At 42.2% G+C, this 25,106-nt stretch overlaps 1 protein-coding gene and 1 long non-coding RNA gene across 2 annotated transcripts in view; one reads left to right on the top strand and one right to left on the bottom strand.

The window, feature by feature from the left end:
- The window catches only part of znf704 (zinc finger protein 704), a 50,596-nt gene extending 31,245 nt beyond the window's left edge, over positions 1-19,351 (bottom strand). The window contains exons 1-2 of the mRNA XM_034294732.1: positions 18,531-19,351; positions 13,230-13,468 (exon numbers count right to left, since the gene is read on the bottom strand). Of these exons, the coding sequence (XP_034150623.1) occupies positions 13,230-13,468; positions 18,531-18,791 (500 nt within the window). The 5' untranslated portion in view covers positions 18,792-19,351. The remainder of the gene's footprint in view (positions 1-13,229; positions 13,469-18,530) is intronic.
- Positions 9,541-20,943, top strand: LOC109616189. Its single transcript, XR_002197288.3, has 3 exons — positions 9,541-9,687; positions 19,962-20,089; positions 20,847-20,943. It is a non-coding gene; the product is annotated as an uncharacterized LOC109616189 (long non-coding RNA).
- The last annotated feature ends 4,163 nt before the right edge of the window (positions 20,944-25,106 follow it).

Raw genomic sequence — 25,106 nt, 5'->3', positions numbered from 1 at the left:
AGACTAGTAAACACTTTCATAAGCAGCTTGCAATGAGGTAATGACAAATCCATCCACTTTCCCTCCTCATCCCTCCTCCTCCTCTCACCAGTTTTTACTGTAGTCTTCATGGAGAACAGCAGGCCGTGGCAGGCTGCCGTGAGTGTGGCAAAAAGCGCCCCAGCCACAACCACTCCCATCTCCTCTCCACTCAACTCTCTTTCAACAGGGAACAAAGTTCAGAGCATTTAAGAACAACCTCCTCATCAGATGCTGCCAGGCTGCTAGCGCTGGCTAAGTCACATGACCAACATGTTTTTTTGCAAGAGGAAAAGCAGCGTGTTGCAAACGTTTTGCTCCTTCTGAATGTAGTCTTAAAGGCCGCATGCAGTCTTTGTGATTATCTGAAAAATCTAAGTGGGTGTTTACCTTGGGACAAAAATAAAACCGAGCCTTCTTTGCCACTGATTGTAGGGGTTGCATTAGCTTTCAAAAGTCCATATGTTTTACATTTTCAACATTTGACTTCGTAAACAAACTGATATTTCATATCTGTCTCTTCTCAGGGCTCAAGAATTCAGTACACTGGGCCTTTTGGTCAGAGGGTGCTATCAAAATTGCTGTATTTGATATAAAAATATTACAAACCTTTTACATACGTAGCCTATTTTATTTCACTCCTTTTGAACGTGAACAATATGCGCTATGTTTCAGTATTAAATGGCTTCGCCGCTGCTTTACATGTTTTGTTTCAGTTTCGGGTCAGCAGAACTGATCATGAGGAGCTCAGCATAAAACTTCAGCGGTTTGACTCAACAGTTGAGATCTTTGAGAAAGTCTGGCCTGCACTGTACAGCACCTTTCAGCCATTCGCTGTAAGGGGCTTGCAAGACAGTTTTCTGTGACACTATTAATTAAAATAGAATAATGTCATACATAATTCAATAGGCTATCTATCTCAAATACTGTATATTGTCTATGTGCCTGTTCAGAATGGAAATGTTGCGTGTCTTGACCAGTCATCAGCGATATCCAGACTAGAGAACAGAACCACCAGTGTCATTTCCCCGGTCTGGCTTGACAATTTTTTAAATTATAAATACATTTATGTTATGCATATAAAATTCAGAATATGAATATCAAGACGTCTCTTTGCCAGAACAATAATAGGTGATTCGATTTAATGGATTTTTCTCGCTGTGTCGATGATGCACTGTGTTCAGCAATAAGGGACGGAGAAATCTGTTACATCTTCTGGGGAACGTCTTTCATAATTCGTAGAAAGCAAAGGGGGCCTACCCAGTTGGCAACCAACAAGGCCTCAATGTGCAGAGTAAAGTAATGCCAACGATACTACAAACACATTACCTTTTATGGGCAGCCAAATTACAGGCTATATTTTAGCCGTTTTTGTGTATGCGTGTGTGTATGCGTGTTCATGTTCTGTGAAAGGTCAGGTCTTCTCATCTTGATCTCTGGCTCCTAGTAAAATAATAAGTCTCTGGGTATTTTGGTTGATATTTCATTTTCTTCACAGATGTTGGAGTTTTTTTTCACAGAATCATGAATGGTGATCCCTGTGACGTGTGAGTGTAGAAACAGTTTTTCAAGGTATGTACAGTACACAGCCCTGATTTTCATTTGTTTAAAGGCAAGAAGAAGGGGGAAGACCCAGTCCTGCCAGGCCCACATAACACCACTGTCACCACTTCCCTGGAAGAAACCTCCATCTGACTGGGACACTAATGGCCCACTCTGCTGAGTCCACGCTTTAACGCTGCAAGTTTTTGTTGTTGTTACCGCCAGACAGGGCTGTGTGTGCGCGCGCACGGGTGCAACTGCACGTTATAGAAGCCTGCACATAATCGGCTTTGGGGAGAACTGAACTTGTGACACAGCAGGGTTTCAACTGTGCGTTAACCTTTTCCTCTTCAACTTTCTGTCTGACCTGAGGATTAGCAAAGAAAAACATGCTGTCAAGTTTGCCACTTCACGTTAAGCTGAATATTAGGTGCGAGTGTGTAGATACTCGTCAGAAAACACAGGATCTATGGGTTGTAGAGCCGCTTTTGGCCTACTTAAACAGACACTGTTCTTCATGATTGGGACTGATGCTTAGTTTGGACACAGCAGGGGTAGTTCATGTGGCTCTGTGGGGCTCAGTTCAGACAGGTGTAGGTAGTCCCACGGTTGATGTGTCATATACCTAAAACACATGTGGTGGAAAAGATACGGCATTAGTGGGCAACTGAAACGTGATAAAGTGTTTTCCTTCATCTGGTTGGATCCCACTGATCACTGATCTGTATGAGCAACATGCTGTGAGAGAAAAAAAACTGATTTGGTGTGATCACAAAATGTCACTTGTTGACATGGAATCCTGAGATGAGAGCTCCCAAAAAAGACGCCTCATGCGATCATGATGCATTGAAATGTAATAAATTCCTTCTTCACTTGTATTAAATAGAATGTCAATATTAGCTAGCTAGCTATGTTAGCTGATTCTAGCTAGCTGGTTTTCTATCACGCCTTGATACAAAATGTAACTGATGTTATGATGCTAGCATGCCCACAAACACACCCACAAGCAGTTTAGGGCAGGCAGGACACGAGGTGCAAGGCGAGAGTTGAGTGACATCCTTTTAAAGTTTTTCGTAAACCAAACCAACACAAGGAAAGGCACAACTGCAAACTGAGGCACAAACACAACTGGCACAAACAATGATCCACAAACGAAGGCCAACAAGACCAACTTAAAAAGGGTCCTGAATTAGAGGCAACGTGGAGCAACTGCCTCTAACTGGGGACAATCAAAAACAGCAGCGCAGAGATGCCTAGAGGTACCTCTGTGGTCAGGCCCTGGCTGTGACCCCCAGGCGCATAAAGATGCCCCCAGCCAGGACCTGACACAAGTGAGGCACTCTGGGTGATGCTAGCGTTGGTTTCCAAATTTTCGTTAGTAGTGTGTAAGGGGCTAGTTTTAGATTGAATTCGGCATAATATGGGTTACATTTAAATGTAGACATTGACGGTTTGGTTTAGGGTTTAATTTTAATATAGTGTGGGGTTAGGATTAGGTTTAGGCATTAGGGTTAGGATTAGGTTTAGGCATTAGGGTTAGGATTAGGTTTAGGCATTAGGGTTAGGATTAGGTTTAGGCATTAGGGTTAGGATTAGGGGCCAAGGAAAATAGGGAATAATGTTACGGGGCACCAACAAGGACAGAAAAACAAACGTATGTCTGTAGGTCCTTAGGCAACATCGGTGTTTGGGACTAGTCTGCAGGCAGTTTGTTTTAAAACGGTATTTATTTAATAAGGTTGGATCACATGATCTTGCCTTTACATCATTTCACTGTATGTGTGTGTGTGTGTAAAACACGTTCATGCTGCTGTCCACAGAGACACTCGTAGCGTACAAGTATACACACCACTAATTGGCTACACAGTTACTAGGCTGTGGTCGACACTTAAAAAAACCTGGCCTTGATTACTGACCATTGTATGCTCATTTACACACTTCACGCGTCTTCCAATTTCAACAGCTAATGGCTGTCATTTTTTATTGTCCTTCTTGGAATGTGAGATGTGAGTGATACTAACCTAGGCGCTTTGGAATAATACAGATCACTGTTACAGGTGGTTAAAACCGACTGCACTGAACTGAACAGTTTTTTGTTATGAGAAACCCAGGTGAGCACTTTACACACTGATGTCACTCTAACACACATTTTACTTTACTTGTGATGACGTTTCTTTTGAGACTAAACTATTCCCATTAAAAATCCTATTTTCCCTAAACCCTATCTCAAAACCTAACCTTGATCCAAAAAACTAAACCTGACCCTAACTTCTAAACCCACACAGACAATTTTCCCAGACACAGATTAAGCCTAATGTAAGCCCCCCCCCAAAAAAAATCATCCTCAACGGAGTTCTTCATGCCCAAGTCAGACAAGGATCCAAACTTTAACCAGAAACCTCAATATAACAATTTAAATTCAATCCAATTGCTTTATTGGCAGGAAGAACATTGCGTAAGTATTGCCAAAGCATCAATGTACACTATAAAAAAAAATCTAAAATAAACCAATACTCTTCTGAGATAATAACAAATACTAACAAAATATGTCATAGTAGAAATAAGAATAATAGAATGATAGCTGTTAATACCAATGCAAATAAATACATTTGACTGAATAATCAGGAAAGACAACAATCAATAATAACACACTATCATCATCATTAACCCACAACCACTGTCAATCCCAACCCTCCTACTAAATCTATTGTAATCAGAGGTTATTTCTAAGGGATAAAGGTGTAGTGAGTGTCCCTCAGGCCATGGCAGGAAAATACTAATTTGGCTGAAATAGCAGTTGCAATAGCAGTTGGTCCTTCCCAGATTAGCATTTTTATTTTTTTTCGGTGGCTGTAATGATCTAAAATCTGGAATACATTTGGACCGTTTTTTAAAATATTGAGTTTTTTGGTGAAGGATATTTCTAACAGTAAAGCAAAAAGTGCATCTCTGCCTCTATCTCCCCCAGTCAAACACTGACCACATTAACATCCTGTTTGGGTAGCCACATTTTATGTTTTTATGTCTGCCGGTTTGTATTGCCAAGTGGTGTTCACTCAGCCTGTATTGTTCTCTGCTGCAGCTCTCTGACAGAGTGGAGATATTCTACAAATGCATATGCTCTGTTTAGGGTGAGAGTTCAGTCTGCTTTATGTTTTTGTTTCATTATCCAATGTTGTAGATGAAAGTCCATAGATTGTTTAATGATCGTGTTCATATTTTTGTTTCTTCTTTTGAACCAGTGCTGGTAACAGTTTGATTGTTCCAGAACCAGCTGACTCAGGGAACTCTTTTCGGGTTTCAGCTCTTGGGTTTGAAGTGCTTTGAATTGGAGACTTGAATTTGGGCTTTGTTTTAGGTGAATCCAGAATTGTAATCCTCTTTTTTGTATCTTCACTAGCATTGGGACACGGCCTCATTCTGCCCTACATGCCTTTGTTGGGGTTTTCCTTGGGACTTGTAAGGTAATTCTATAGAATTCTGCATGTAGGGCTTCAACTGGATGATTGTCCCACTTTTTAAAGTCCAGTCTTTTGAGCGGTCCCCAAACCTCACTTCCTTGGCTATTGGTATTGGTAGAATTTGATTTGAAATAATTTCTGTTTTATCCCATAAAATGCTCTACGGGCATTTTACTTTAATGCATTCACTTCCATATTTAAGCATATAACCCTAAACTTAACCAAGACTAAAATGTTGTTTTAGAAAAGGTTCCTCACATTTCCAGATTTGACATGGATTATCATGGGGACAGACTGTCACAAGTACAGTAACACACCAAGACAGAGAGAGTCAAACACACCAGATCCAGTCCTGTTGTGTCTTATAACTAGTTAGTCACAAATACCGACTCTCTCTGTCCACTTGCCATAGTCTGTCATCCAGATTCCCTTCATTCTGTCATCAAGCCAGCTGAGCTTTATCTTTTGGGAAAGATGTGGAGGAGGAGAGTATAAAGACCCCCATTTCATTTTGAAATATGGATGAGAGTCTTTGGGAGTTCTTCCAGAATCAACTGTCATCTTCAATCAATCCCACTTCCTCCTCCTAATTATGAAAAAGAATATTCAGAAGCCTATTTCATAAAGCTGATCAAGGTTCAGGTATTTCCCATCCACTGAATGTTATTTAAAAGGTCAAACAGATCCTACTGCTCAGAGAACTGTTGTGCCCTGGAGTAGGCTGAAATTAGTTAGACGTTAGGAAGCAGGCACTACTAAACTATTGAGATTGCCAGCTATTTTCCAAAAAGTGCCCATGAACCTATGCTCACTGCAGTGGAAAGATACACCCTTTACTTGTGGGCCAAAATTACAAGCTAACTAAGAAGGTTCACCCCAAAGTCATTGGTTCTGCAGTGCATGCTTTCGCTCTACACTATTTGTGGGTCTGCAAAATTTGCAATGGTTGCAACTAAGTGTCTCGAGTGAAATGTTGAGAGCGACTGGTGAGTCTGGGGAGCTTCCATATCTTCTTTCTGCACGTTTTGGTGAAAGAAGGACAAGTGACTAAACAGCTTGCATTAGAATGATACCATTTGGATGTGTGTAGATGTTTCCCCCCCTGAAAGAATCCCCCCGGCCTTGTCACAGTCATAACACTCTCGCCGAGCCCGCTCTGCTAAACCGTGATAAAAGCGATGAGCTTTGGTGTCCCAAATTAAATCAGGGACAATTATGACACCCGCACGCTGGGCTCCTAATTAGTACATCTCCATTTTAATTGACAAACGCTGTCATCGTCACACAGATCAATAATTTAAATATCCGACGGTGCCTCGCACACACACGCACGCACGCGCACACACGCACGCACACACACACACACACACACACACGCGTAGTCAATTTGAGGGTGTGATTAGAGAAAACGTGAAACGGAAATGTGACACAGGAGTTGTTTCAATGGGACACACTTGACGAGGACACACACGCGTGCCTTTGCCCTTAACCAGGACGCTGACTACTACCTTGTTGTCAGAGACAGGCCACGGAGGGCAGAAGAAGGAGAAGAAGAAGAAGGTTTCCATCCAATAGAAAGTACCCAGGTTTCCATCTAATTAAAGTACCCAGGTTTCCATCCAATAGAAAGTACCCAGGTTTCCATCTAATTAAAGTACCCAGGTTTCCATCCAATAAAAGTACCCAGGTTTCCATCCAATAGAAAGTACCCAGGTTTCCATCTAATTAAAGTACCCAGGTTTCCATCCAATAAAAGTACCCAGGTTTCCATCCAATAGAAAGTACCCAGGTTTCCATCCAATAGAAAGTACCCAGGTTTCCATCTAATTGAAAGTACCTAGGTTTCCATCCAATAGAAAGTACCTAGGTTTCCATCCAATTGAAAGTATCCAGGTTTCCATTCTTCAAATTGAAAGCACAGAGGTTTAAGCTGATCACCAGTCACTTTCACCACCCTGTGAACTCATGTTAGTTCATCATAAGTTATTTAATCTGCAGCCAAAAAATGGCACCCTTTCCCAGTTTGTAGTTTGAGGAGAACAGACCATAATTACAACTTGACTTCCAAGTTTAAATCCATAAGTATTTTAATTAATGTTCCTGCATAAAAGGCATTTCCTCTGCCATTTCTCACATATAAATAATTTTACCGACACAAAAGAATCCCACAAAGAACAAACAAACAGTTTACATTGACAACATTTTCCAGACACTTCCATCTTCCATTCCAGATATGTTCTCATATAAGATTACTTACATTAACTTTGTGTATGGAAACATTTTAGTTAGTAATTCTTTTTTCATTCCAGCTAAACACACATCTACACTTCCCTGATCAGAATTCAGTTTGACTTCAAAGGAGAAAGAGGTACTGGCTTCTACAGCTCTAACAGATCTAAAGTCAGCAAAAACAGAGTCAGAAAACAAAGAAACTTTGTGACACTGTTCGTCTACCACCTTATTTGTTTATCCAAATAACTGATCGGTAACAGCGGATGAATGCATTTCCGTCAATATAATCAATCAGTGTTCTCTGTGGCTTGGCTAGCAGTGTGGCTATCAGTCCTGGTATGGATTAGCTAGACTTAGCACACACACACACACAAGTGGTACACATTCAACACTGAGAAAGGGCCACATGATCCTTATAACAGGGATCAATTTCCTTAGCAAGAAGGCCTGCATATGCGTCACTGACTTATTCCTCCATGGACTTACCACGTCTCGTCTAAATCCTTTAACCCAAGCTACTCACATTCATCTGGCCTCTCCTGAGCGCCATGAAAATCCATCTAACTCCAGAAGAAGCCTGCCATACACACTCATGGTATCATTACACATCAACAGGTTTTGTTGCTTCCATTTTTCAACGGTTGCTTTCGAGCATTAACACAGAATGTCAGTGCTGTGTCAGTACTACACTGTGTCAGTGCTGTGTCAGTACTACACTGTGTCAGTGCTGTGTCAGTACTACACTGTGTCAGTGCTGTGTTATTACTACACTGTGTCAGTGCTGTGTTATTACTACAGTATGTCAGTGCTGTGTCAGTACTACACTGTGTCAGTGCTGTGTCATTACTACAGTATGTCAGTGCTGTGTCAGTACTACACTGTGTCAGTGCTGTGTTATTACTACAGTATGTCAGTGCTGTGTCAGTACTACACTGTGTCAGTGCTGTGTCATTACTACAGTATGACAGTACTCTGTCAGGGTTACAGAATTTGCCAGTTCACATTCAGCTGCTGTGTAGTTGTTATTTCGTTTGCTCGTTTGTTTGAATGTGCACTAAACAAAGGGGCACTAGTCGTTGTTGTGAGATGACTGGAATTGTGCTTTTAGGAGGATTCTACTGCCAACTGATATGGTTTGAAGAAATGTTACATCATCACACAGTATGTTGGAGGACCTCTGTCATCCGATTAAATCTATCCTAGTCCAATTAGATAAGATCCCTTTCTCTCTGCGGACAAGCGTCCGTTAGGAATGGTTCCGTCCTGTCAGTACAGTGCTCTTGTGCAGAGACAGAAAATAGAGGAGTCTCCCTTGTAATCACAAGGTCCCTAAAAACTAGCAGTCCAACCACCATCAACTCTCGCTGGAGCAAAACTGTTTACTTTGGCAAACGCTAGCTGAAGCGGCCCAGCTCTGCGGCTGAGAAACCATTTTGTTCCAATGCAACAAACCTCAAACCACTCCTTCTCCATTTCATCCAGCCAGGCCTTTTTGTAATCCGCACATATCCGGCAACTCTATCAATGTGCCAGAGAAAGAAAACTACAAGAGGAAGAGAAAGCAAAGTCACTTCATCAAAACAAACCATAATGCCACTGTCCCTGAAGGCAGTCTTTTTTCAGAAGGAAAGAACAACATTGGCCCCGGTCCCTGCTGAAAGGATAGGGTTGGCCATGGTCCCTGCTGAAAGGATAGCGTTGGCTGTGGTCCCTGCTGAAAGCTGGAGCACTGGGCCTGTACTGTGGATAGAACACATGGCTTCTGGCGGAACACTGTGAACGCAATGCGGTACCATTCCAGAACCCACACTTACACAAACACAGACAGAAAACAACAAAACTAAAGAAACAGATTTGTTTGGACTTAGAAACAAGCTGCTGGAAGCTAGGCTGATTCTCACGATCTTGGATGAGCCTCCTATGGTTGTGCTCAGCACATGCTAGCGTTTATCAATAGTCCGAATGGCTGAAAATGCACCGATGTACATACATTCATCCAAACTTAATAACGAAACAGGAAAATATTAAATATGGTATCAAATACTTTACCTGTGTTTAATTAAGCTTGACTGTTGCAATGTACTAAACAGTAGCAAACCGGGTTCCAGGCAGACTCATGCAAACACCTAAAGAAACTGAAAGACTTCACATTCTAGCTGAACCCAGATCAGGAGACCATGCCTTGAACTTCCCGATCACCGGCTTACTGATGCATATTTTCTGTTTTCAGTAAAAAGCGGAATTGCACTCTTGATTTCCCCAAAACTATTATCCACTTCCCCTGCTAGCAATTAGTCTCCAGAAGGCTATTTGTCAGATTTGACTGGCCATCCACTTGCATCACCCGCCACCTAGCTTGCATTACAACTGGACTTTTCCTGCAACAGGGAAACTACAAGCCCAACAAAAGAGCAGCTGCTTGAAAACCATACGGGTAGGAAGGCTTACATTACGCATTCAGCACCTTCGGTGGAACAGAGTGCTAGAGAAGTTGATTTAAAGCACACGTGAAATTAAACAAAAATGGACGGCTAAATCCTGCTTTGTGAACAGTTGTATGTAGTGACACGCAGCACTTAAAACCTCCAGACAGAAGAACTATATCGAGAGGGGGGCACTTCGTAGTGAGGAGGTAAAACCGGTCAATCATCAAATAGGAGCGTATTGATTTTCGGTGCAATCTGCGAGATATATGACCAGCAAAGCTATTCAATATAATAATGACATTCACAGAATAGCTGAGGCGCAAGTGTGTGATTGCAAAACTCCCAGACCTTTCCGAGCCCCTTGGGTCATCCCAACCTAGCTCACACATGTTTATCTCCACACTAATTTAACAAACTTAAAGACTCTGCTACAGTACTCACAGGTAGCTCTATACTCCGTCAAGGTTACTCTCTTATGTAGGTTACTTTGGATTTCAGTAAACCATCACTAAGTGCCACCATTCTGCATCAAAAGAAACAATTAAAAACCTCAAGGTCATACTCCTATAGGGAGTTGATTTCACAAAAATCCCCAGGCAGTCTCTCCGTCTCTGGTTCTTCCCATCCACGTCTCTTTTCTCATTCGTTCACTCTTGATCCCCACCCCGCCTCCTCCTTCCCCATTCTCTCGCTCCCTTTCTCCACCTCTCTGCAGTCCCAATTACAGGATGACTGTTAGGAGTGGCTCCTATGTGGCGGTGGCAGAACCATTTATTCTCCAGAAAGCGTTCAGCGTTCCCAGCAGAAATCAGTCACAGGTGTGTGGCCGAGTACAATGGATCTTAATCTGAAGGCAATAATGACCGTGCATTGGGAGAGAGGTCACCGCGGGGCCCCAGCGAGAGAAACACAAAGTTAAACCGGTTCCCCAGAAGAATAAGGCTCCACGTTCATTAATTTTAGTCTGAGCGTGTGCTTATGCTTACGTCTGAGTCCCTATGGCCTACACCCTAGAAGCAGGAGCGGACAATTTCTTCTTTTGAGTTACACATTTTGGGGCATGGTCTCATAGTATGACCTCTAGAATGTCCCTCGTAAATGAAACTGTTGACCACTGGATGTAGGGCCCTCGGCTGGTGGATGGGAGCCTGAATACAGAAAACTAGAACAAATGCAGTATTCCAACTAGCCTGTTGTTGATCGGTTTCCCTTTGGAAAAGTAAACGTGCTCTGTGGGAAAAGGAGACCACAGCACAGAGACCTACCTGACCAGATCTGTCTACGGTTGTCTAGCTGTCTGACGAAACCACGACCCACAGAAAGCCACATTACGCGCACTACAGAGTCCACCCAAAATGTTGTGTGTCAAATTACTCAGAGAACAAAGAGGGAGATTTTTACAGACACTTTTACTTTCAAATACTTTCTGACTATTGAAGGGCAACCAAGCTCCGAGCCAGAATGTCAGGATCTGCTCTCACACTTCATCTTCTTATATCCACTTTGTTCCTTGTCCCCGTCAAGAAATAAATCAATCCTAAATGAAACTAGATGAAAACAAAATACCTAATGCTGGCAGAGCAGATGCCACGTGTGTGTGTGTGTCTGTCAGTTTGTGTGTCAACCAATAAAAGATCAATCCCCATCTGTAAAATATTCTGCTCTAATTCAGGATGCTAAATAGTTTTGTAGATACACAGAGTTCCCCACTGTCTCCTCATACAGCAGTGAGAATAATGAGCTGAGGAGATGCAGATACATCCAGATGATTCACAAGCCACCCAGTGATGTCAATAGAAATATGAATATCATTGCTGTTCCTCTGCAAAAGGCCAATTATCTCATGAGATGTAGACTTTCCTTGGCTTATCCACATAATAAATTTAACCTAACAGGGATATGTTCACTTTAATGGTTGACAAGAGACAAGTATTGAGAGAATCAAATCAATAATTCAGTAAGTTCCGAATGCACCCATTTCCTGTATAAAGCCCTGTGGCCTGTTTAACCACAGCACACTACACAGGGAGCAGGCTTCCACTTGGGACACGGTTGTATTGGTTAATGTGTAACTGTAGGCCAGTACAGTAGGACACGGTTGTATTGGTTAATGTGTAACTGTAGGCCTGTACAGTAGGACACGGTTGTATTGGTTAATGTGTAACTGTAGGCCTGTACAGTAGGACACGGTTGTATTGGTTAATGTGTAACTGTAGGCCTGTACAGTAGGACACGGTTGTATTGGTTAATGTGTAACTGTAGGCCAGTACAGTAGGACACGGTTGTATTGGTTAATGTATAACTGTAGGCCTGTACAGTAGGACACGGTTGTATTGGTTAATGTGTAACTGTAGGCCTGTACAGTAGGACACGGTTGTATTGGTTAATGTGTAACTGTAGGCCTGTACAGTAGGACACGGTTGTATTGGTTAATGTGTAACTGTAGGCCTGTACAGTAGGACACGGTTGTATTGGTTAAGGGTCTGTTGAATTGGTTAATGTGTAACTGTGGGCCTGTACAGTAGGACACAGTTTTTATATTATCAACATAGCGGTTAGCTTACCTTGGGTATATCCCCGTTCTTTAAGAAAAGGTAATAGTGCTTATTCTGTGCATATCCATGGAGCGTAGGTCACCTCTCAGGGTTCAATGGTTTTATAATCTAAATGGAGTTAGAATGCTGAGCCTAGCTGATGAGGCTTATGTTGTTGGTCTACAGGGATTCCTTATTGTGTGGGTTTGTGTGTGTGTGTATGTGTGTGCGCTACTTTACCTGTTAGGTCCAGATGTCCTCACTAGAATATTAACCCATGGCAAACCCTGACTAGTAAGGACATTTCGCTGGTCCCCACTGATTGCTTTTTTTTTTAGGTTTGGGGTTAAGGTTAGAGTTAATGGAGTTTGCGGGGTAAAGGTCAAGGTTAAGGGTTGGAAAACATCCTCACGGGTAGAGTGAAACAAGTGTGTACGTGCACGCGTGTGTTGGAGCAAGCCGATCCTATGACCTACAGACACAGCAGTGCCCACACACCACTACTCAAGCTGTACCGGAACCTTCTCTGTCGGAAGGATCCTAACTCAACAGGGCCTCTGCTAAATCGCTAGCAGATTCATGCAACTGCAGTAGATGTGGTAGAGACATTTAAAATGCATCGATAACCTATAATGACAGTTCAGATTGACTGACATTCAGAACAAAATATTAGTGCAGTGTAGTGTTCCAAATCTATTTGATGTATATTATCTCTGTGGAATTACTGCATAGTCTAATACACATAGATCATGCGCAGTCCAGCAAACGCTTTAATGTTTAAAAGCACCTTAAAGGATTTTACAGTTTCACTGATGGCAATGTAATTTCCCATTTCAATCCAGCGTCATACATCCACTGGGTCAGTTCTGTGAGAAGCCTTAGGGAAACTCAACACACATAGAGAAGGCATGAGCTCCTGTTGAAAAGATTTAAAGACAATCTCATAACGCTCAACACACACGCACACACACGCCAGACACAAACACACACACACACACGTTGGTTCAGACCGTTACCTGGCATGGGGCACGTCAATGCTGGAGGACACCACCTTGCGTTTCTGCTCCAGCAGGGAGACAGAGCGGGTGTGGTCTCTCTCCCTTTCCGGACCCTCCAGGGAGCGCCCAGTCCTCCTGCCGTCTGCTGCCCGCTCCCCCTCTACCGCCTCTGGGCTCAGAGAGTCGGCCTCCCCCTTCTGGGCCTCAACGGTCTGGCCGTGCTGGGCAGCGCCGTCCCCCCGGCTGTTACAAGAGCTCTGTGACAGAGAGGGAAAATATGACTGGGTCAACGTTGACAAACCAACAGTGCCAAGTCGCCTGAGAGAAACACAGACATTACCTCAGAATCGAAGGGCCGGACAAATTCAGCGTAGCTAAGAGCGCCAGCGGACGCAGTCACAGGATCCCGAATTCAACGAGACCAAAACATACAGACACGGATGTGTGAAACTTTGTGAGGGACACGCTGCATAACGTTTCTGTGGGGAAAAACGCAGAACCGCCCCACCGTTGGACCTACATGAACCGCGGGGTTTAAGTTTACCATGCCGTTGTGGTGTGTGCGGAGGCTCACGCAAAATATGCCAGAAACCGAGAGCTCGCTCCGACAAGTCTACCTGCCTGGGTTGGACTACTCATAACCCTGCGTCCCCAGTTATATCCACTGTGCGGGCAGGTTTAGGGTCATAAAACACTGTGTGACATTTGCGGGTTTAGTGTCGGGTGCGAGCCTCCAGAACATCACCTCGTCCATACAGTCTCGCCGGTTGTGGGTGTGGCTTATTTGGAATCACAGGCCCGTGTGGGGAAGGATGCCTATGTGCCGTTTTGGGACAAAATGACTGGTGTGGAGCCGCAATGCTCCTACACAACCAGCGCGCCACCCAGGACGGGTCCCTGGGTCTGGGCCACTGCCTGACGTGTCGACTCTCTACGTCAGAAGAGACTGATTACATCTTAAAGCCTAGGAGGAAGGTCTATTCACCGCGAGGCGGTAAACAAAATCTAGACCGAGTCAATCCGGTCTCTCTGCGTTTGTGTGACTAAGCCCCCTGAAGGTGGCTCCTGTCTGGCTGCTTCACTGCTATCCGGTGGCGGTGGTGGTGACAGCCATTCCCTTTTCACACAGGCAAGCATATCCCCGACATTATTCTAGACACCACCACCCCTGGCAACAATGATGTGAGGTGACGCACAAAGCGGTACACACACTTCCTCCTAAACAACATCTTGATATGGCACGGCAACAGAGTGTGTGTGTGTGTGTGTTAAGAGTGCAGTCCTGAGTTGTGCACTCGTAAACGATCTAGTTGTGCACTCGTACCATCTAAAAGCACACCAGAAAGGGCAGATGAGAGGCAGGGGGAGTGAGTGCCAAAGGGAGTGAGTGCCAAAGGGAGTGAGAGCCAAAGGGAGTGAGAGCCAAAGGGAGTGAGAGCCAAAGGGAGTGAGAGCCAAGGAGTCAGAGCCAAGGAGTCAGAGCCAAGGAGTCAGAGCCAAGGAGTCAGAGGGAGTGAGAGCCAAGGAGTCAGAGCCGAGGAGTCAGAGCCGAGGAGTCAGAGCCGAGGAGTCAGAGCCGAGGAGTCAGAGGGAGTGAGAGCCAAGGAGTCAGAGGGAGTGAGAGCCAAGGAGTCAGAGCCGAGGAGTCAGAGCTGAGGAGTCAGAGCCGAGGAGTCAGAGCCAAGGAGTCAGAGGGAGTGAGAGCCAAGGAGTCAGAGCCGAGGAGTCAGAGCCGAGGAGTCAGAGCTGAGGAGTCAGAGCCGAGGAGTCAGAGCCGAGGAGTCAGAGCCGAGGAGTCAGAGGGAGTGAGAGCCAAAGGGAGTGAGAGCCAAGGAGTGAGAGTGGGAGGGAGTGAGAGCGGGAGGGAGTGAGAGTGGGAGGGAGTGATAATTAGTTGAAGAGAAACATACAGGCATCAGTTAGCTGATCACACACGCACACCTTTGAACACTTTCCCGTTTCTATATTAATGAGGTGAAAGATGAATTATTCTCTATAAATACCTGCCTGATCAAACTTGCGAATAGCAAGATGGATGATCCGAATGGAGAGAAATGTTAACTGTTATTTTGACCAGTTATTATACTTCAACCAAACCAATCCCCATCGCTTACTTTCACAGCTGTATGACAGATTCTCCCTGATAGCAGGATATTGCAGAGCGAACAAAAATCCTCCATGAGAGGTGTGTTGCATGTGTCATAAGGGTTTCGTTAAGGTCAACTCTCTCGCAGTCCCTATATTCAGTAGATTCATTATGTAAGAAATGTAACAAGCTACCAAGCTGTTAACACAATACAGACTCTGGCACACAAACTGCTGGGGGCTTCCCCGATATGACACATACTACAATTCTCACCATTCTATATGTACTGAGATTCCATACTGGGCTTTTCTGTTGCAATCTGATATTCTGAACATATTGCTCAGCATATGTCTGCTGCTGAGGAACGAGCGAGAGTCATGAGGAGGAAAAGTCATGGGAATACAAGTGTTGAAAACAAATTGGCTGCCGATTCAGAAAGAACATGGAAGGAGAGATAGCAGAGTTTTGGTGCAGGTAGAGCAAACTAGCACAAATATTATACTGCAATACTGTCAAAACAATACAGCCCAAAACTAATATCATAACAGGAATGTGTAGCAACTGCCTCCTTTCCAGACATCCAGTTTTGTACAAAAGTATCGTCCGTGCTTTAGTATCGTCCCTGCTTTAGTATCGTCCGCGCTTTAGTAATGTCCGCGCTTTAGTGATGTCCGTGCTTCAGCGATGTCCGTGCTTCAGTGATGTCCGTGCTTCGGTAATGCTTCAGGCATATGCCAAAAGTAAATATGATTTAATGTACTGTAAAATGAATGGTCAATAGTTCAGGAGTCATGGTATACTGCATTCCCCCATAACTTTGCCCCATTCAACCTTACAATTTTATTGTTAAAATTTGCCCCATTCAACCTGTTATTGTTAAAAAATTACAATTTTATTTACTAAAATGTTTCCAGACTGTATTTGTATCCAATAGCCTGAAGCATGCTATTCATGGAGTTAAACTTTCTAAAAAGCTATATTTGTAGATAGTACATTTATATGATGGATTAGGCTGGAGTATCTGTTAAGACAAGTCATTCAGTCACCTTAATGAATTAACCTAATGGGGACAGATCTGCTCCAGAGTGAAAAAAACAAATAGAGTTTAACTTCCAAAGCTATTTATTGCTACATAGTACCCTACACTGAAAAAGGCAGGAACTATGCAGCAGTAACAGATGTATTTAAAACACCGAATGTGTCTGGAGATGTAGCCTAGTTACCTAATCATTTTAATCTTGTTCTCCAAGCCATCACATCGCTGTGGCTTACGACACTCAAATGCAACAGTCTCCCATACAGTGCACTGATTGGACTGCCAGCCTCCGACGGTGGCCTAAAATCTGATCAACACATGCTTCTGTGGCTCCCTGGCCCAGGTGGGGGTGGGGTGGGCAGGGGTTTGTCTTGGTGGCAGAGCCTGGTGGATGCTTTGGGCAGACCACAAGCAGAATCTCAACCAAACCAGCCTCTCTCCCATCCGATTCCTCACCCATCCGTCAGGAGGGAATTTAAACTTGGCCCCGCCATGTGTAGGCACACGGTGGCCAACCGACCAATGACGACCAGCCTGCAGTCGAACAAAGACAGTCAGTGACTCCAGCCTGGCAGCCAGTTTGCTCTAGTTTATCTGATATCAATCAACTGAACAACAACTGCAAAAAAAAAAACACAAGCCTTTGTCTGTGTGGGAGCGGCGCGCATTCGCTTGGTCAACACCGTGACCACACCTCCTTCCCTCACAACAAGTGGCATTCTCACAGCCCTAGGTTCCACCCTCCACCCAGAAAGAATGGCACTTATTTGACACCTTGCCAGAGTCCCAGACTGGTCTCCCAGCCATGCCTCTCCAACGGACTGGCTGGGCTTTGTTGCTACTGCTGCTCCAGCTGCTGCCTCGTGCGCCGATGGGACCCTCTTTAGTTACACATCCCTCTTACTTCCTCCAACCCAGATTCTATCTACGTTTGGCCTTCCAGAGATTCGGAACTCTGCCGACATAATCTGCAATTCGCTGTTTTAGACCAGTTCATTTAAAGTGTAAGACCGTACCTATAAATGGAATGGCTAGGCCTGGCTATGACGTTTTGACTTCCTGTCTTGTGAAGATATAGATAAAACAGTGTCCATATGCCTCATCGGTTAACTCCGCATTCCAGTCACTTGGAAAAATCCACCAAATACGTATTAGGCTACATGTACAATAACACAAGGCATTGGAAACATTGCTTTCCATAAATCTTTTTTAAGGATAACACGCAAGATTATTGTAATAACACACACATATTAAATCAACATAATGTTACGTAAAGAGTCACATGCATTACTCTCAGTAGGAGATTTTTTTCGTGACGGACCGCCAGGCGGCCAGCTTCATCTGAGCATCTTTGTTGTGAAACCATGTGACACCATCATGCTGGAACTTTCAAATGCAGTCATACCCTCTTATAACAGAAAGTAACACATTCTATAATATTTAGAAACACAATGTACCGCTGTGGCTTAAACAATATAACAAATATTTTTCCTATTATATGTTAGGTAACTTCATTAACGTCACAATTTTACGTCTCGGTAAATACCTACAAAATGTGTTATACCTGTAAATTAATTAAACAAATATTACATAGACTGTCCCCTCCCCTATGTATAAAAAACAAACAAACATGTATGCAACCTGTAATTAAATTAAATACATTATGACTTTCTCGTAGACCATAATTAAATGCAACTACCAGTAAATATACATGAATTGCCTATGTCATACAGACTATGACACCGACCATCTTTGACCGGCTTATTACATTAATTATCTGTCCAAAATGCTGCAGACCGTTTTGCCTGCCTCCGCTACCCACCCACTAGCAAGGTCTGATAGACACTGCGCATGGTCCTCCTTATCATAATAACTCAACGGGAACCCCTTTGTCCTCCGGTATTTGATGCAAAATATCATGACAGTCCTTGGCGATTGTTATGATTCAATACGCACTTTCTGCAGCATACATTATATGTATGTATAAATATATATATATATATAGACTTAATGTTTCTGTCTGCCTATCATTGAAATATCTTGCAAAAGCCGGTTGCAGCGGTTGGCATTGGGTGTACGGGCTCTCTCTTATCAGTGCACGAATTGGTTAAACGCTGCAAAACACCGCCGCACAACAATAACAACAGGCTCCCAGCCACACACACACACGTATATATATAAACAATCACACACACACCTTTAAGCTCGATTTGAGAGGTCCTTTCCCCGTAGTTTGGTTGAAGCCCACGGCTATCTCGTCCTCAGAGAATTCTTTCAAGCTTCCGTCTTGCATTAACACGGTGTAGACATTACGCCGGGGTCCGGTTGAAACATCTCTGTTTTCCTGCTGCTTGACAGCCTGGACCACTCCTGTCAACGGAGCTCCGTCCCCCGTCGGACTCGGCGCATACACTCGGCTCCCCAGGATCGAACGCTTGACCAAACGTCTTGTATGCATAGCGACAAATGTTTGGCATCAAATGTGAACCGGAATGGGGTCAAAATCAAGCAATCTGGACGTCGAATTACAATTGATAAACACTGACAAGAAAAACACGAAACCGCAGCTGATAGACTTTACGCGCCATAAACCCTAACCAAATGTTAGAAAGCAGCAACATACTCTGCACAGTTCAAAAGGAATTATACTCGAAAGCACGAATGCACATTAAAAAATCCAAAACACAAGCACCGATTAAACTCCCCAAATATCCCCGCTCCCGTTAAACAATCCCTTCAACAGACCGGCTAGAGATATTTCTTCGTCGACCTGTTTGTTTTCCTGACTGTTCTCTCTAAGCTCGCGAGACAGTAAAAAAAAACGGAATGCTTATCGCTCTCGGACCGACAATGACATTTGTACAGCAATCTTTAAACAGACAAAAAGAGCTTCACCAAACATCAATCAAAACGATTTATTGTGACCGGCATAAAAATGTAATACATGTTTACAAAGATTTTACACGATTGTCTCTCTGACAATGTGAAATAAGATGATAGAGCGGCAGAAAGCGACTCCGGATCCAAATGGAAATAACTCCAGTCCGTAGCCGAATCCTAGAACCATTGCTTCCACCGGCGGAGTGCTGCCTGTAAACATGTGCGGTCTCGCCGCCCACTCAAGCTCTCATTGGTCAGCAGAGCACACGCCTCCACTGGCTACGCTCTTTTTCTCTGTGTCAGTTTCCCTCCAACTGAAGAGGAATATCTCAACTCTTGCGGTCCTCGCTACTCGTCCCTTTCTTACGTTCTATTGGTAGAAAACTCCAAAGAGGCGAGACTTACCATCCAGTTCGTTTTAAGCAGACGAGGAGAGAGGTCACAAAGAGGATTTTATTGAGATCTCAACAAGGCAAAGGAAGCTCTAGATCAGGGGTTCTCAACCAAGGGGCAAGGGTTTCCGGTGTGGAAGCATTGCAAGAGGGCTTTACTGCAGTCCAGCCCAAAAAAATTACATTCTAGTATAATCTCTCATGTATAAAACATTTTAAAAATTCCCAAACAAACACATTTAATTATTTATCACGTAAAAAATACATTAGATTTTTTCCAATAATTTCTCCATAAATTCTAGAGGCCTTTTCTTTCACTCACAGACAAATGTATTCACTTTTTGTGTCACATGCAGATCATAGTGGACTACAATGTACAGTAGCAGCATGCCATTGAGGACACCAGACAAAGTTCCAACACCTTTGCTGAGCAGAGAGAGGATCTGAGGTGAACAATATGATGAAAATCAGTACTAAGATCCTGGTGGGTGAAATTAACAGATTCTCTATTTCATATTCTACATGTTACAGTTTGGTATTTGTTAGACTATTACACTGTATTACTGATATGGCCTTTCTGTCTTTAAGTCAGCTTTAGTTCTGTATTGACTGAATACATATTTATCTTTGAAAATTTTGCTTCGCAATAAATTCAGAAAGTAAGTGGAATTATCAGTGTTATAAAAATTTGCTCTGTGTGATCTCACTGTCATTGTAGGGTGTCTGAGCTGCTACTGAAAAATGTGGAATTGGTCAATATAACTTACCTATGGAAATCTGAGTCTGCAGACGAGGGCAAATAGCCAAGATATCTTCTGATGCTCAATGTTTAATTTTGTAAAATTGGCACTTTAAACAACCCCTCGGAGCCTGGTTCCTCTCTAGGTTTCTTCCAAAATTTCGGCCCCTTTTAGGGAGTTTTACCTAGCCACTGTGCTTCAACATTATTGTTGCTTGCTTCTTGGGGTTTCAGGCTGGGTTTTTGTAAAATAACTTTGTGAGAACTGCTGATGTAAAAAGGGCTCTATAAATACATTTAATTGATTGATTCAGACCAACCAGAGACAGGTGTAAGCTCCCAATTAAATCCAATTCAATTTCAAGTTTTAAATAAAATGTGATTTAGTCCAAAGGGGGGTGAATACTTTTGAGATCCCCTGTATGATTTTGGATGCCATTCGTCTTTGGGCAAGTCATGAGGATTTTAAATATATTCACTGTCTCTTTTGTCCTCTTTTCAGTGCAGGGATCCCTCTGCAAGAGGCCCACAGAACATCATCAAGGGCCACCAGTGAAGGCTCCATGATGGGCTTCCTGTCTGTAGCACATACAGTGGGGAGAACAAGTATTTGATACACTGCCAATTTAGCAGGTTTTCCTACTTACAAAGCATGTAGAGGTCTGTCATTTTTATCATAGGTACACTTCAACTGTGAGAGACAGGTCGACAATTTTATCCCTGATGTCCTTACATCCCTGATGTTATCAAATACTTATGTCATTCAATAAAATGCTAATTAATTACTTAAACATCATACAATGAGATTTTCTGGATTTTTGTTTTAGATTCCGCCACTCACAGTTGAAGAGTACCTATGATAAAAATTACAGACTTCTACAAGTAGGAAAACCTGCAAAATCGGCAGTGTATCAAATACTTGTTCTCCCCACTGTAGTTTTGTCTTCCCTGAAAAGAAAAGACAGTGAAGAGGACAGAACTGTCTGAGCTACTGCCAGGGATATGGTCATGTTAATGATGATGTACAGTCGACTATAGGCTAGTCTGATCCTAGCTACATTATTTTCCATACATTATCTACACTTGCTTACATCTCTACAGAAATGCCCAAAGGTTACATACTGACTGCTGCTGGCCTGCTATCCATCAGTTCACCTCATCATATTCCAAGGCTTGTCAGGAAGTTTTAAACAAAATTATAACAATCTGTTTTCTTTTGGGAAATAAAACAAAATAAATTAATATTAAAGAGATTAAGCATTTATGGATTTGTTGTGTTTTGTTTTTAATGTGTTTGTTCTGCTGTGCAGCACATGGGCTGTATTTGGTGCATATCGAGCAAGGTCTTCTATCCCCTCCAGAGACTGAAGGATTTGATGAGATAAGGTGATGGTTCCTCCTCTCTGTCCCTGAAGGGGATCAACCAGGCAAAGATTGTCAGTCTGAAGGAGTCACAATAATTGTTGTGAGGATCTCATACAATCCTTGTGGAATATTGTTTGGATAAATTGTCAGTACTAAATGTATTATCAAATGTACATTTCAATTTTTTTGCAAATGTTCTTGTGCAAAGTATTGATGGATTAATGGAGGAAGTCGTTGTGAAAGAGGGACAAAGATAAAAAGCAAAGAAAAGTATAACCACACTGACCTTGTAGAAGTTGGTGTTAATATTTGTGCATGATGTGTATAGCTAAAAGCAATTCTAAGCATTCTATTATTCTGCACACTTAGCTTAGCTTACATACAGTTCTAGGATCAGTTCTAGAAGGCAGTATGATAAAGCATTGTTCCTGGATTTTTAGGAACAAACAGTGTAGTTGTACTTTACTATTTTAAATGTATTCTCATTGTATTTGTATTATTTTTGTATATTTCTAAGATACATTACTGTTGGTCTCAATGTGAAAAATAAACTGCAAAGAATATTCACCAAGTGTCTCTTTTGTTATTTTAGTATGTAATTCACTAGTATGAGTAGACCCCCTGTAAAATTAAAGTGCCACCTAAAATGTTTCCGCTTTATGTCAGAGGGGATACCCAATACCATTTCTCCCCAATAAATCAAATTAAGCATGTACTAATGCTAGATATTTTACTTTTAACTTAACAAACTTGACTTTCAAAAAAGTGTTGTAGCAAAGAGACAGTCAATGTATAGAATATTAAACATATAATTCTTTTTTTCTGCAGCAAGTTTTCTTCATAAATAAAAACACACTTTCACGTCATATATCTTTTAATATTTTCCATTTACGGTAATCAAATATTTACATGCATACACCGGAAGCCAGATAGAACCCTATGACAGATATATACATAACTGCCAATACAAGCATTGCTATGGCTGCAGTATGGCATGCCATTCCCTAAATCTACATAGAGCATTACTTTTGACCAGAGGCCTAAGTGATGCACTACATAAGTCATGGGGTTACAGTGCTAAAATGAAAGAGAATGGTATGGAATTCTCTGCTGCTGGTTGTTGAGAATATATTTTCTCAATATTAGAATGGACTAAATGACAGGGTGCTGTGATAAACCTGCCCTTCATGCTTGGTCCTCCCTACTCCCCTCTGTGAGAGCATGTGTGTGTGTGTGTGTGTACACACACGACTGTATGCGGTACCATTGGTTATGAGATTTGGCACTAACATTCCACTTTGACACAGCATTTGTTCAAGGCTTTTTATGGCATTTCCATGGACACCGTTAGGTTAAAATGATAGCATTGCTCTATGAACTTATCTTGAGGGGAAGAAAAATCGTCATAAAAAGGTCATGTTTTCCTCTATTTTAATCAGAAAATCTATTACCCTCTATAAAATCTGTGCAAGATCTCATGTGCTTTTGTCGCTAACTTGGAAAATGAAATGTGTAGGTTTCATTGTATGTTTATTAACTGTGGCTAATTAAAGGGAACCTGTCCTTTCTTCCCTTATTCGATATCATTTATGAATCCAATCAGTCAACTTGGGGGCTGGATTTACTGTCAACAAACTTACACATCTCATTCATGTGCCTTGAAATATGCACTCACTCCACGTACCCGAATACTGAGCAACGCAGGGAGAACACAAAAATGGGAGGAAGAATAAGCTAATTCCATTGATTTATATTATTCCACTAGCTTGCAGGATTCACTTGGTTATGGGGCCTAGGTTGGTCCACCAGTCTAAGCTGCTGTGTCCAGAATACACATACTGCTGCCCTATGGGTTCCAGTCAGGCCTGCTGCTATTTCAGCTCTCCATCGCTCCTACTGTCCCTAAAAAAAAAGCATACGAATGCCTGAAATATACATAAAAAAATATTTATCTGATTTTACGTGTTCAGTTTCAAAATAAACACCACACAACCATTTTCAGACAGACAATAATTATTTTTCTTTTTAAATAAAAGTACCAGCATTGACCTTCATCTTGTAGAAAAAACCTGTACCAACACAGTGTACCGTAATCAAATAAAATGACAGAACAAAAGGACTATTGGGGTGGTGTCTTGTTATACAGAACCTCTAGAACAGGGGTATTCAGCTCTGGACCTCGAACCCAGTTCCATTTTTCCATCGCCACCTTCTTATCAGGGGCTTATTCAGATTTAAGACACCAGGTGGGTGCAGTTAATGATCAGCTAGAACAGAAAACCAGCAGGCTCTGGATCTCGTGGGTTAAGAGTTGATACCCCTGCTCTAAAGCCACCATTCAATCAAATCATGCTATTTCCATTGGATCAGTTTGAGTGAACAGCGTATCACAGCTACCACCTGCAGTTTGGATAACAACACTTTTCCTTGGGAATTCCCTTCAAATTGACACAATGGGCTTAGTGTGCTTTCACAGCCACCATTAACCAGTTCACTTCACAGGCATACATAATAGAAAATATACTTTACCATATGCAAATTCATACATTAACTGAGTAACAATTGTTTAAAATAGTACTTCAAAACTATATACAAGCCACGCTGGGCATGTCGTCAGCACATGCAACTGTAATAGTGCTAGTTAAAATAGGTGAGTAATTCATTTTAGCAGAGAAGTCTCACAGTTAAAAGCGTACGTGTGCATAACGGGGCCTATGTGCAGGATGATGATGTTGTTTCTATGAGATCTTTGCTCTGTAAGCTTTGTGCAGAAGCCGTACCGTAACATTTGTTCACACTTTGTGCTTTAAAATACATTTCTACCATATTAACAACATTTGTGTACCAACATAAGGGTGAGCCTAAACATGAACTCCCCGGACAAAGACACGTTACACACCTTGACATATACAGCTGCATTAACACACCGTTTTGCTGTTGCATATTATCACATTGACAGAATACAAGTACTTGAAATACATTTTGAATTGTGTGCAGAAATATATATTAAAAAAAAAAATCACAAAAGATTTAAGAAGAAATTACAAGAACATTAATAGATATGGTGTCATCACTGTTTGCCTTTTTTTTTTTTACGAATACATACTTTTTAAAGTGGGACTTCTTTTTGAGTACCTTTGTTGCTACTTTATTACCACGATAAACAAACATACTTCCTGATTTCCCCTTCGAATAGCACAACGATTCACCATCTTAATATAAATATTATTTTGATCAATTCATCTGATGTAAAAATGCTTTACAATGCTTTAGAAACCAAAACGAAAGCTGTTATATTTTGAGTTTAAATATCGAAACTGCCAGAATTGCTGCCACTTCACAAACATAACTACCATAGCTCTCATCTATTTAGATTTTATAAACGAATCAAGCCAAT

This window comes from Esox lucius, chromosome 10 (genome assembly GCF_011004845.1).
Source record: "Esox lucius isolate fEsoLuc1 chromosome 10, fEsoLuc1.pri, whole genome shotgun sequence".
NCBI lineage: Eukaryota > Metazoa > Chordata > Actinopteri > Esociformes > Esocidae > Esox > Esox lucius.
This window is presented reverse-complemented; position numbering and strand designations above follow the sequence as displayed.